Source organism: Pseudoliparis swirei, chromosome 5, assembly GCF_029220125.1.
Source record: "Pseudoliparis swirei isolate HS2019 ecotype Mariana Trench chromosome 5, NWPU_hadal_v1, whole genome shotgun sequence".
Classification (NCBI taxonomy): Eukaryota; Metazoa; Chordata; class Actinopteri; order Perciformes; family Liparidae; genus Pseudoliparis; species Pseudoliparis swirei.
The window spans coordinates 196,671-209,701 of NC_079392.1; the positions used below are offsets into that span (position 1 = coordinate 196,671).

Consider the following 13,031-nt stretch of genomic DNA (forward strand, 5'->3'; position numbering starts at 1 on the left):
CTCTCTCTCTCTCCCTCTCTCTCTCTTTCTCTCTCTCCCTCCATTTATCTCTCCCTCTCCCTCTCTCCCTCTCTCGCTCTCTCCCTCTCTCTCCCTCTGTGGTGGTAAACATCTACATCCTCCCCCTCTTCACGTCTCCTATCGCCCCCCAGACGTCAAACAGAAACACGTCAGGGAAAGCGAAGTCTCCCAGCACGGAGTCCAGCGCCTCGGCGAAGTCATCCGGGCTCTTCTTGTCTCTGCCGGCCTCCACGATGGTGGTCGCTGCAGGGAAGAAGGGATGCAACATGTTTTCATCCATCCCCTTTGGACCGTAGTTATTGCAAGTTTTCTTTCTCAGCAGCCGAATCCAAAACAATGCATCAAACACCCATCGTGAAGTCCGATTAAAGACATTTACCTCGTGAAATTGACCAATGAATCATTCAAATTACCTTTGGGATTTGGGATCAGCAAGCAAAAGAAATGTCCTCCCCACTATGACTGTCAGACTATTTAAATGGTTTAATACGATCTCAGGAGGACATAACAAGAACACCTCAAAAAGATCACATTTGGTACTTTTATTTGACCATTAATTTTAAATTAACACGATATTTCTTAGAGATTTTAGAGGATTAACTATAAAACAGAGAGCCGATAAATAAATCATGAAGCGGTTTTGAATGCCGGCCTTGGAGGTCTTAAAGGACTCGCTGCCGTCGCTGGACGTCTGAAACATGTCCACTCACATTCCTTCAAAAGGGTCAAGGCAAAGTAAGTTACACGACACTGCCGTGTACACACACACACACACACACACACATTACAGCTCCCTGAAGGAACACTTCATCCTTACGGTTATTAGTGGTATGTATAAATCCTGAGGAGGAATTCTCCTTGAATACGAGCCAGGTGAAGTGGGCAGGCCTCTCTCAGCATAGAGGGTGAGGTGTGTGTGTGTGTGTGTGTGTGTATGTGTGTGTGTGTGTGTGTGTGTGTGTGTGTGTGTGTAGGTGTGTGTGTGTGTGTGTGTGTGTCTGTCGAGCCGACAGCAACACAACTGACTCCGGATCAGTTTGTGAACTCACAGCTGAAGTCCATCTGAAGGGCTCGGGTTCATGTGGGTGACCTTACCCAGCTCCAGGTCTCTGATGCCCATGTAGCTCTCCAGCAGGTCGTCCACTCTCCTGGTGGCCTGCTCTTCAAACTCGTTCTGCTGAGAGCACAGAGGCGTTAGTGTGTTTTTGGCCTCCACGCTCTCACTCTGGCGGTAGAACTCTGACAGGATACCTTCTCCCTCCAAAGCACGGGAGAGACGATGCTGTAGAGCAGTTATCTTTATGTTACCTACATACATCAACATTATAGATGAAGTATTACTTCACTGCCTGCCAAGTGTTCTGTCACATGAACTCCAGTCAACCTTCTGTGTATCGACCTCACACTTCAGTTGAAGTGAGACGTCCTGCGTTGAAGTGGAGGAAGTGAGAGTTCTTTGTTTCCTGAGATCTGGTCCAGTGAAAGTGAGAGAGGCATTGTCCCACGAGGAACCACGGATACGGTGTGTGTGTGTGTGTGTGTGTGTGTGTGTGTACACGTCCGAGTACATGAGGAGGTGAGTGTCCATCAGACCTCTGAACTCACCACTTCCTGGACCGTGGCTGAGCCCTTGGAGCGAAGGCGAAGCGTCTCCTTCCCGCTCACCATCTTGCCCTCAGTGGACTTGGGCGCTCTGGTCCTCGTTCCGATCATATCTACCAACACACAGGATGCTCTCCGTTATCTGAAGTAAGCATGTTTAAGTTGCTGTGGCTCTCAAAGCTAACTCCTGAGTTCTTCTATCATTACCCAACAAACTGCTGTGCTGTCAGGAATCAAAACTACATCTGGTTTCATGGTCAGATGAACAGAGAGCAGCCAGGCTCCATCCTTCACATGGCCTGCCCTCATGTGTACCCCTTGTCTCACAAATGTACAAAACATCCAACATGTGTAACTGGATGGATCGTTCTTCATCCTCCGGTCACCCTAACCCTCCCGTGGTGTCATCACATACGGCGGCCTGTATTCCTATCAGCCTGCACATGTTAGCATGCTAACTGAAGATGGTCACATTCAGGACTATAATTTGTTTGATCAATAATCTAATCTGTCCGATGCTGATTTGGCAGCCAGCCATCAATTACTGAGGGATTGAAGCCACGCCCATGATAATTGTGACTGGCCGGTCCATCTGGAGGAATGAGGGATGTGTTCCATCACTTCTTTAACTTGCTGTTTCTGCTGAAGCCTCTTGACCTCAACACAGCAGCTCACAACATGGATGAGTTTCACCAGCAGCAGTTCCATGACAGCTCAACCCGCCGGCGAGGACCTGAAGTTTAAGTCGATAGTTGGCAGGGTGACAGTGCTCGATACTGATTGTTAACAGGAAATAAGACTGCTGCCCATGGCTTCAGCTTCCTGTCTGGAACATGAGGCTGCAGACAGCTGTGCTATAGTCTGCTTCAGCATCCTGAAGCGGGAACCTACTTTCTTTCTCCATGTTCTTCACCAGATGCAATCAATCAGACACGCATTGTTCTTTTGACGGATCAAACATTTCCTGGAAGGGAAAAGGTCGTCGCCGGGATGAAAGAGACCTGAGACGAGGTCACCGGTTCACAGTTAACTCAAACTGTAAGAGCAGATTACAAAGATTAAATCAACTTCTCAAACTTCAATCATAACCAATCTAATCCCAGTGGTATAGATAGAAACACGTTAAGAAATATAGTAGAACTCAGAGAAAAGCCAAGTCCCTTTACCAGTGAGTCTCTTGGTGTTGCTGGCCGATAGATAAATGAACATGAACGTTCTGCTGCAGGGGAAGAACAACAAGACACCGGGATCAGATATTTACAACTTCTCTGGCAGAGTCTTCTGTGACTGCAAAGGGAACGATGAGCTTCCACAAGGTTGTTTCTGTTTCCCCATCACACGTTCGCTCTGTTTCTGTCGGCATGTCTTCTTCCTGGAGCTAGCAAACTAAAAGATAGTGAAATGTCTTCTTTCTGAAGAGCTTCAGATTCTCCCTAAAACATTTCAAGAAATGTTAGCTATACATGATTGGGAATGAAAGTGTATCTTAGTAACTGAATTGACAGAAGTTATTTCCTATGCTCTTCCTTTTTACTCCCCTCCCCCCAAACAATGATCTTCAATGTTTCTGCAATATTTCAGACTCTAGTAACAAGAGCTGAATTTACTGACAGCCATATTCTTCCCTGCATAGCTACTTTGGAGCATCTTCTGTAGCACACAGTGCTTATAGCCTGAGGCTCGGCAGCCACGGTCTACTGTTCAGGTCACTGGAGCGACATCCTTTAACTCCACAGGCTCATTGGCAGAGAGCCAGTGAGCCTGAAACATGTTCCCGTCACCCCTTCATGGTTAGCTGCTGAGATATGGAAAGTTACCAGAGAAGGATGAAATCCATGGCCCACTGGGCGCTTCTCTGGACCCCAGGGGGGGTCCTTCAGAACAATGTGGTGCCAGGTCAGTCCTAACATAACATACACCCTGGAGGAAGCTGCTGAACCAATCACAGCCAGCACACACGGAGAGCTACGCAAGAAACAGATAGGTTTATATGTCAAGGAAGGAAGGAAGGAAGCAAGGAAGGAAAGAAGGAAGGAAGCAAGGAAGGAAAGAAGGAAGCAAGGAAGGGTCAATAAGTCATTGTGCAATGATGCCAAGCTAAGTGCTCTCTGTGATGCTTCTGATTAATTAATAGTGGAAGTGAAAAAGCCTCTAACACCTGGACCGGTACCACCGACTGGACTTCTCTCTGTGAACGGAGTGAGCGGCCACACTTTGCTCTGCTAACTTGAACTGGAGTGCGATATCCTAGTTGAGACGTCAGAGGAACCTGCAAAGCGGAAACGTACAACTACAACTGTAAATATAATATGATGTTATCCTGACTGACTGAGAAGGCCGTGACTCCATCAGGCCTGCACAGCGAGGCCCAGTCCTCCGTGAACAGGTCCTACGCACCAAAGGCCTTCTTGGGCCCCACCAGGCGGAGCGTGAAGGGGACGCCTCGAGGTTGCTCCTTCAGCATCTTCGCCACCTCGTAGTGTCGACAGCCTACGATGCTCTGGTCATTGATGGCCTCGATGTGGTCCCCAACACAGACCGTCTTCAGCTGGTCTATGGTGCTGCCTTCCTTTATCCTCTGAAAGAAACACATGTTCCACACGAGATTCACAGTTTGGAGCCTTCTACAACAATTGAGACATCGTGGTCAGCCCGCCTCTGCCTCGTGTTCACCTTGATGAAAGCATATCCAGCTCCGTTGTCTGTGATCGTGAGGCCTAAGGCGTCTTCAGTCTTGGTCAGCTCCACCTCCTTGGTCTCTCCTCTGACGTGAGCGAAGATGAAGTCTTCCAGTCCGATCTGCCCCCCCAGTAGCTTCTGCATGTCCACTTTATGAGAGTTGAGGGTGCAGAACAGAATCTAAAGGGAAGAAATGCAACACATTGAGTTAGTGGTTTCTGAGAATCAGTGAGATTTCAGATTATTACTGGTGTGATGCCCAGAGTTTACAATACAAAACATATGAAGACATGGTTATTATTTAGAATACATTTACCTTTTCAAAAGGGCCCCTACATCTTTGATAACACATCATTCAATTTGAAAAAACAACTATGGAGGACTCAAAATGACTGAAGTATAAATAAATAAATGAATAAATATAGGAATAAATGCTTAAATAAATGTATAAATAAATGCTTAAATAAATGTATAAATGAATACAGGAATGAATAAATATAAGTTATAAATCAAAAGGACATCATTAAATAAATATATTTCTACATTTCTGTATTTCTTCATTTATTTATTTCTCTATTTATGTGTCCACACGTATTTCTTCATTTATTTATGTGTGACATTTACGTGTCCGTATATTCAAATGAGCTGGGCGGTCCGAACCTCATTGTTGAACAGGATTGGTCAAGTCGGAGAGCAAGACAGAAGCAATCGATCCCTAGCACTTGGATCTGTAGACGAACAGCGTTTATTATGCATTCTTGTCTGTACATTCTAAATACTACTGTTGTTGAGTCACGGAATGTAATTTAAGGATGTTTTCAGTCGAGAAGTTAGTAGTTTAAGCATCAAATCTGTGGTCGGTTTATCTTGATTCAGCCTAATAAGCAGTGGTGTATAGTAACGAAGTAGAAGTACTTCGTTACTTTACTTAAGTAGTTTTTTTGGGTATCTGTACTTTATTTTACTACTTATATTTCTGTTTACTTTTACTTTTACTTCACTACATTTTGCAATGAAAACTTGTACTTTTACTCCGATACATTTCCCCTGAAACAGTATCGTTACTCGTTACTACGGAAAAAAATAATCATGAGAAACATCAGGGACTGTTGTGGAACACACCGCAGCGCACCTGAACGCAGCACGAACACGCAGGTTGGGGGTCAGTGGTCCTTGCCGCGTGTTTTCTCTTCCCAGTGATGCCCAGGATGTTAGCGAGCGGCTACAGATACGACTCATTTCATGTGGAGCAGCAATGGAAGCTACTCGAACAACCACGGGCACCAAGATCAACGTCCGTGGCCATATTTGGGCGAACTTTTTTCTTTTGTCGGAGTGAAAGTTTCTTCCTACCGGATGAAGTGCCTCTTATGCCGACCGAAAGCTACGGAGATACTGGCCTTCAAAAACACACCAACCTCAGGAAACACATTGAGGTAAATTAAGATTAACCCCATGAGCCGCAACGTTAATGTTTAGTCATCATAAACCTGTTAAGATATCTAGCAGTGTTGTCCTCAGGATTGTAGTAAGTTATATCTTTGGCAGGAGAGGGGAAGACAGGTGTCTGATTGTCCTACGCATGTTGTATGTTAGGCTAACGTTCACTAGCTATCGTCAATTAAATGAGACAATTAGCGTGAGTGGAGTAGACGGATCTCTAGCGAGTTAATGAGCTGAAGAAGTGTTGACAGTTGTGAGAATTTGTTGATTTGAGTCGTCTTAGCTATAATATAATGCTAATCATTACAGCATTATTATCATTATTTGTATTAATATTATAAGAGTGACGGTCCAGTAATGGCGACGATATTGATTTGGGACTGTTGTTGTGTTTAACTACAGAGATACAAGTACATATTCACAAATCAACTCTGGATGCAAGGACAGTGCATGAAACTAAATGTATAAACTTCAAATTAAAACAAACTATTTTGTACAAAACTTTAGGTTGGGGTCATGACATGTTAGGAAGTGTTATTAATTCTATCATGTCTATAATACTCTCACTTTATTTCAGGAATGGACTACATCAAGCAGCACATGGAAGAACCCTCCCTGCAGCTATGTGATGCCACCAGGTCCAGTTCATCTGATGAAGAGGACTTCTTCTTCGTCATCTCAAGCGCATGAAGCAGCAAACAGCTGGATGGAGACGTGGATCACGTTGACTTGCTGAAATGCTTCCCAACTGTGTGCAGGCTGTCTGTGAAGCTAGACACACTCTACCTGCACCATGTGAACGGCTCTTCAGCATCGCAGGACTCGTCTTCAGCCCCAGAAGAGCGACACTGAAATCTGTCCATTTTAAAAATCAACTTCTTTTGAAGATGAACAATACATTTTTCACTTTAAAGTGATGATTCTGGTTGTTACTTTTGGTTCTGCTTTTTTCTGTGTTAATCGTGTTTTTATATTTTAGTAATTTCATAGTATTCATATATTGCTAAGTTCATCCTAGCTCATACTCCTTGTTCATGGCGGCCACAGCACCCAAACAAATAAACTTCATAATTCTCAAAATTCTGACCTTGTTTTTTTTATTACCAGCATTTACTTTTACTTTTACTTTCAATACTTAAGTACATTTAATATCAGAAAATTACTTTTGATACTTAAGTACAAAAAAAATCAGATACTTTAATACTTTTACTCAAGTAGTATTCTCATAGGTGACTTTTACTTTTACTTGAGTAATTTTCCAGTCAAGTAACTTTACTTTTACTCAAGTATGACTTTTGGGTACTTTATACACCACTGCTAATAAGGATATGCGACGGAGATTTGAGGTCCTGCTCGCGGGACCTCTGAGCTCCGGGCGCTTAGCGCGCTGTGTGGCCGCCGAGAGAAGCCTGATCTGGGCAGGACTTTTTGAAATGCTCCGCTGGCTCTGACGTCTCCGTAGCGGCTAAACATGAGATATAATTAGGTTTTGGAGGATCTAAAGAGCACAACGAATTTATTATTTATTAAAAGATAACGTAACGTGAATTTGACTGAGATTCATAACTTCATATTGTAGCGACCCTGGGTCAGGATGGAAAGCTACGAGACGTTTTATCAGGGCTCTCAAGTTTTGAAGACAGGCAAGCGTGAGATTTCCATCATTCTGATTGGCTGATAAGTGGCTCCTCACAGCAGAACTCCAGGGGAGCGCTTGATTCCTCCACGGTGAGGGCAGCGCGGCCAGCTCATGTTGGCGCGCTGCGGCACATTAAAACATGAAATAGCCGAGAATTTTTTTCAGCGTGAGAAATACGATGTGTGGCGGGAGTGCGTGACTTAAGACCGAAATGCGTGAGTCTCACCGCTCAATGCGTGACACTTGAGAGCCCTGTTTTATAGTTATTACCGTTTATTCGGGAACAAGTAGCAGGCTACTATGGGCGGAGTATACGCCAAACGACAGTGAACACCGCAACACATTATAAAGTATTTATAAAGTATTATACTTTTAAAGTATTTTACAGTGAATAATTGGAGTAAATTCATGAACAAGAACAGTTGATGTGGTGACGTCACACGACCAGAAAGACCGTCCTGCGTCCTCGAGAGTCTGGACTCCCAAGACCAGACTCCAAAAGAACACGAGTCTGTACTCAGTGTACTTGGAATTGATAAACGGCTGAAGTCAAAAAGCTGTCGAGGCTAACTTCTGCTCACGGTGAGCTGAGCGAGTCAACTTCAGCGTCATGTGCCAGGCAGAAGTAGTAGAGCACAACACACCAGGTGCATCACACTCCTGTGACCAATCATGCTTCAGACAGAGGTTCGGACCGCCCAGCTCATTTGAATATACGGACACGTAAATGTCACACATAAATAAATGAAGAAATACGTGTGGACACATAAATAGATAAATAAATAAATGAAGAAATACAGAAATGTATAAATATATTTATTTAATGCTGTCCTGTTGATTTATAACTTATATTTATTCATTCCTGTATTTATTTATTTATACATTTATTTAAGCATTTATTTATTTATACATTTATTTATACTTAACCCTTGTGTTGCCTTAGGGTCATTTTGACCCGAATCAATATTACACCCTCCCCCCGCCTTAGGATTAATTTGACCCCATTCAATGTTTAATGTCGGTGTTCTTTCGGTAGTCAACAAACAAACATAAAGTGCCTCACACTTAAACTTGGAAAACAATATAAATTCTAATAATTTTCTGGAGGTTTTAATTGCTGGCGTCAAATTGAACCCATAGGGTAACATATGTTAGTAAATATAAAGGTAACAGGAGGGTGAAACATTGAATCGGGTCAAAATGACCCATAGGCGGGGGGAGGGTGTAATATTGATTCGGGTCAAAATGACCCTAAGGCAACACAAGGGTTAAGTCATTTTGAGTCCTCCATAAACAACAACCATTCACAATATTATTACAACAGCAAAAAGAGTGCTTCAGAATGTATGTCGCGGTGCTGTACAGAGACTCGCCAGCAGAGGGCAGTGCAGCCACATTATTTGCTGTTGTGGCCATTTTGTTAAGAGTCATGAATGTGACCAAATTAAAGCCTTTGTTTATCAATCAGTCAAAATAAATGTGTTTGTTTTCGGGGATAAGTGATTACATCGGATGTTCTCTTAAAGGTGTGTGCTTTAATTATGGATTGAAATGATAGTAACACTTAAGACAAATACCTTTTTTTCCTAGAGATAGACGTCATCAAATGTGACCAATAATCGGTGGCATGTGTAATATTAGCCACGTTTTGAAGCAGATGTTTTTTAAAGAACAGCATTAGCACATCTGGTGTTGTTGGATTGAATGTCCGACTCATCTCCACCTGTTTTCTAATAGTGTTCAAAGTTTAGAACTATAGTGGTCTTTGTTGTTGAAATTAATTAGTGTTTGCAAATTGTATTTGTTTATTATTCTGACACCTGAGGTTAAAGTTTAAGTTTGACTTTATAATCCATAACGGAAATTGAAGATAACCTGAGTGAGCTCTTATCTCTGTTCCTGTGACATATTGCTCCTTGTATTTCTCTTCAGTGGATCAGTAGGACTGCAGTCCAAGGTCGCCTCTGGCCTCCAGCTGTCCTGGAAGGTTACGCTGCTCACTCCACAGGAGGTCAAGGGAACGCCTCGACTTCTCACTATCGCAGCTAATTGCTGTTATTTCCCAGAGGAGGGCGTGTTTCTTCACTCCAGTTCAAGGGCTTGTTGATGTCCATGCAGCTAAATCGACTTTGATTTAAATCGTGCCGGATAAAAAACATTCAACTGTTGTTGAAAGACTTTTGAGATGGCTTAAATGACAAAGCATCCAAGATAAGGAAAGGTGTGTCTTCATTCATCATTCTAGTTTCTTGCATTAGATATAAAGTGTTCTTCAAAAGTGACAAAGAAACGTACGGTCTGGAAGGTTTTCAGGAGAACGTTGGACTAGTTGTGCTTTGTTTACTATTCGTGATCTATTGAACCGTCATCTGAACATATCGAAGAAGACAAACACTGATTCAGTTCTGACAGGGACAGCATGCGATAGGCTGGGACCGGGGGTCAAATGATTCTTCTGTCCACTCATCAAGACGTTTACAACAATATCATCAAAAGATGAATGAGAGTGACAATTGAGATGTGTATTTGTACTTTAATGTGGTTTAATGTTGCATTTAGGAATGTAATCTTATACAACACAAGAAAAGCGTCTGATATCTGGCAGTCGATACGACCATCAAGGTTAGCTCCTGTGAACATGGGTCTCTATCCTTCATCTCCAGCCTTCATGTCGGCCTTCACGACTGATAAGTGTGAGATAAGGCCCGTGTTGAATCTTTATTGCTCTGTTACCAGAATGGAGAAAAGAGCAGCTCATGGCTGAATGAACAGGTTATCCTTGTCCTAGAATATCAAACTACACAAACAACCACCGTATTTTACAGGAAACAATTTTCTACAAACAAAACATGCTCAACACCTCAAATTGATGACTTGCCATTGAAGCCCTCTGCAGTCTTTCCTCCACTATCAGTTTCCAGCTACACCTCTGATCCTTCTACTTCACCTGCTGTGGACACGTGGATGAGCCCTGAAACTCAAGCCGGCCGCGGTGAGTCGGGCTCTGCCGTCTCTCGCTGGCGCTGGTGGCCTTTGTGTTGAGCGGCGGGCTGCTTTCCCGTGACTCTGCATTGTGAGCAGCTCCCTGCTGTTACTGAGCACTATGTATCCAGTGTAATGTCTCTTAAACTGCTCACGCACTTGTTACAGCTACACTCAAAGCGTATCAGATAAGTGCCTTGGTACTTCTTCAAGTTGTCTAGATGGGAACTTGGCGAGCCCGGAGTCATGTGGACCGTGACAACTGCTGTTTTTCTTATTTCTCATGTGGCTCAGGAGCAGCTTGTCAAATATGATCAAATAATCCTTGTGATGTCATCAGTGTGTTCCTCTTTGATTGGGCTTGGGTGACACAACATTAAAAACAAAACCTGTTTTTTAGGTACAGTAATAGTATGTTAACAATAGCTTTACATGTTGAGGATCTTTGGATCAATGTAACTAAGCACGCATTATCATTGACCCTGTTTTGTTGTTTGAATAACTTTCAAAGCTAAACTGTCACCACCTGGTTTTGTTGTGCTCTTGTTTACAGTGTTTACTGACCACATATTATTATGTATTGGATTCCATTATTGATCCTGATCGAGGCTCAGGCCCGTCAGATGAGGCATCGTGGGCAATAGCCTCTTCCTCTTCGCAGCTGGCCTACCGACCAGAAATGCAAGAGAGAAATAACAATACTTAAAAAAAGAGGAGGATGTACCTCTGAGGGGGAAATGTTGAACACTTCTGCGATCTTGGTGTACAGCTCCTTGACGTTTGTGAATCCATGAATGCGACCTGTCGGACTCCCATGCGCCAGCTGGGTGTGGAAGATGAGCCGAGGCCTCGGGTATTCTGGTGGCCCTGGTGGTGGTGGTGAGGGAGGAGGAGGAAGCGGAGGTGCTGTGGGCTCCAGACAACCATGATTCTGGCCCTGGTCCTGGGCCTCGGCCCCGGCCGCCCTCGAGTCCAGCGGGCTCATAGCCTCCCCGTTCTGCATCGGGCCCCAGCTTCGGTATGGTCCTCCTCTGGGAGCCCTGGTGGTGCACTGCTCTGGAGAAGAGAGAAACTCTATCCTCATCCCGCTTGGCCGCCCAACCACTCGACCAAATAGCCGCCCAGAGCTTTGGGGTGAGGAGCGCAGATGAATTAGTGATGAGAGGAGCTTGGTAAGAGGAGCTGCAAGAGGCCAGAAACCCAACACCCTTTGAGATGAGCATTGTGTGTGTTACACCTCAGCTTCTGGCAACGCCACAGAGAGAACAGACCGACGCATCAGGTAAAGCTTCCTTTCTACACGGGACACAGTCCAGACTCTCATCTGCCACATCCGTCTGGGCACCAGACACACACGACGTGAACGCCCCTCTGAAGGGTGGAGTTGACCAGCAAATCAGAAAATGATTTCCAACGTGGGCCGCTTGGAGATCCCAGACAATGTCCCATCGGGGTAAGATGATCTCATTGGATCTGGAGAAAGGCGCTTCCTCCTTCGCTGGCCTGGTTGAATGGAGTTGGCTGTTGCTGTGGTGAATCCTTGGCGATGCACTGACCTCTTTGACCCCACGGACACTCAGATACAAAAGAGGACCGTTACAGACGCTAAGCTGATGTTTCATTCACGGAGGCATTTGATACTCACTTGACACATGACAGGACAGCCCGTGAAATCAGAATAAATAACACAATATATCTTGGTCTTAAAATCGGAGAACCAATGGAGTATCTTGACACGAAAAAAAAATGCTCAATATACAATCAACAAATAATAGTATCAGTATTTAAGTACTGTATAATGTAGTATGAGACACACATTTGCTTTATAACTTGAATCTGAGACGGATGGATTCAAACATTACTCAAACGGCTTGTTCAGGGGACTCCAGACGACGACAGATGCTTTAGCAACTATCTCTTTTGAATCATGGATGTTGAGTTGTGGAGCACTGTTGCAGCAGCTACCGTTGCATTCGGAGGAAAGAATAAATGATGGATTTATCTTTAGCCGTTGTATTTGTCGGCGTATTTATTTAGCAAGCTTCAGACACATCAGTCTCACGGTCAGAGCTACTTCTACTGAACAAATAACATGTGACACATTAGCCTTTATAGCCTGAGCCCTAGCGCCACCCTGTGGTGTAACCATATATACATACCACAGTACAGTATCACATTACATATACATATACATCTGAGTACATATCTCAACACCCCCACTTGAACTCAGGTTGCTATACTTCAAGCAAAAGAAACACACAAAACAGAATGAATGTGAACCTCTGTCATACACATATCACTCTCCAAAAGAGCACTTGCAAACCTCTTCAGTTTCAACTTACTTACAGGTTTGGTCATCACATCAGCAATCATGTTATCGGTAGAACAATACATCAAAATCACCCTTCCTCCATCACAGTTGACCTGATAAAGTGGTACTTTATGTCAATGTGTTTACACCTCTGTCTGTTTACAGGGTTTTGGCAAGAGCTATTGTTCCTGATTGTCCTCATGTACAATAGTTTGTGTGTACTTGTAGTTATCTATACCCCTAATAATTGCTCCAGGTATAGACATTCCTGTATGGTTGAAGCCAGTGCCATGTATTCTGCCTCGCAGGTCGCAGGTGGACAGCGCAACTGTGGGTTGTTTTCTAGTCTTCCAC

General features: G+C 43.9%; 1 protein-coding gene across 1 annotated transcript; it reads right to left on the bottom strand.

Moving 5' to 3' along the window:
- Window positions 1-112: 112 nt before the first annotated feature.
- gipc3 (GIPC PDZ domain containing family, member 3) lies at window positions 113-11,369 on the bottom strand. Its single transcript, XM_056414959.1, has 6 exons — window positions 11,091-11,369; window positions 4,297-4,482; window positions 4,021-4,201; window positions 1,627-1,736; window positions 1,117-1,198; window positions 113-264 (listed from the first exon to the last, which is right to left on the bottom strand). The coding sequence occupies exons 1-6, from the start codon at window positions 11,367-11,369 to the stop codon at window positions 113-115; spliced, it is 990 nt and encodes a 329-aa protein (XP_056270934.1).
- Between the last annotated feature and the right edge of the window lie 1,662 nt (window positions 11,370-13,031).

Bases quoted from the DNA above. Each gene is read 5' to 3' on its own strand.
- gipc3 (XM_056414959.1), bottom strand. From the start codon at position 11,369: ATGCAGAACGGGGAGGCTATGAGCCCGCTGGACTCGAGGGCGGCCGGG. The intron at 4,202-4,296 runs GTGAACACGAGG...TGTTTCTTTCAG, and splicing joins CTGGATATGCTTTCATCAAG to AGGATAAAGGAAGGCAGCAC. The intron at 1,737-4,020 runs GTGCGTAGGACC...GTGTGTTGGTAG, and splicing joins GGGGCCCAAGAAGGCCTTTG to ATATGATCGGAACGAGGACC.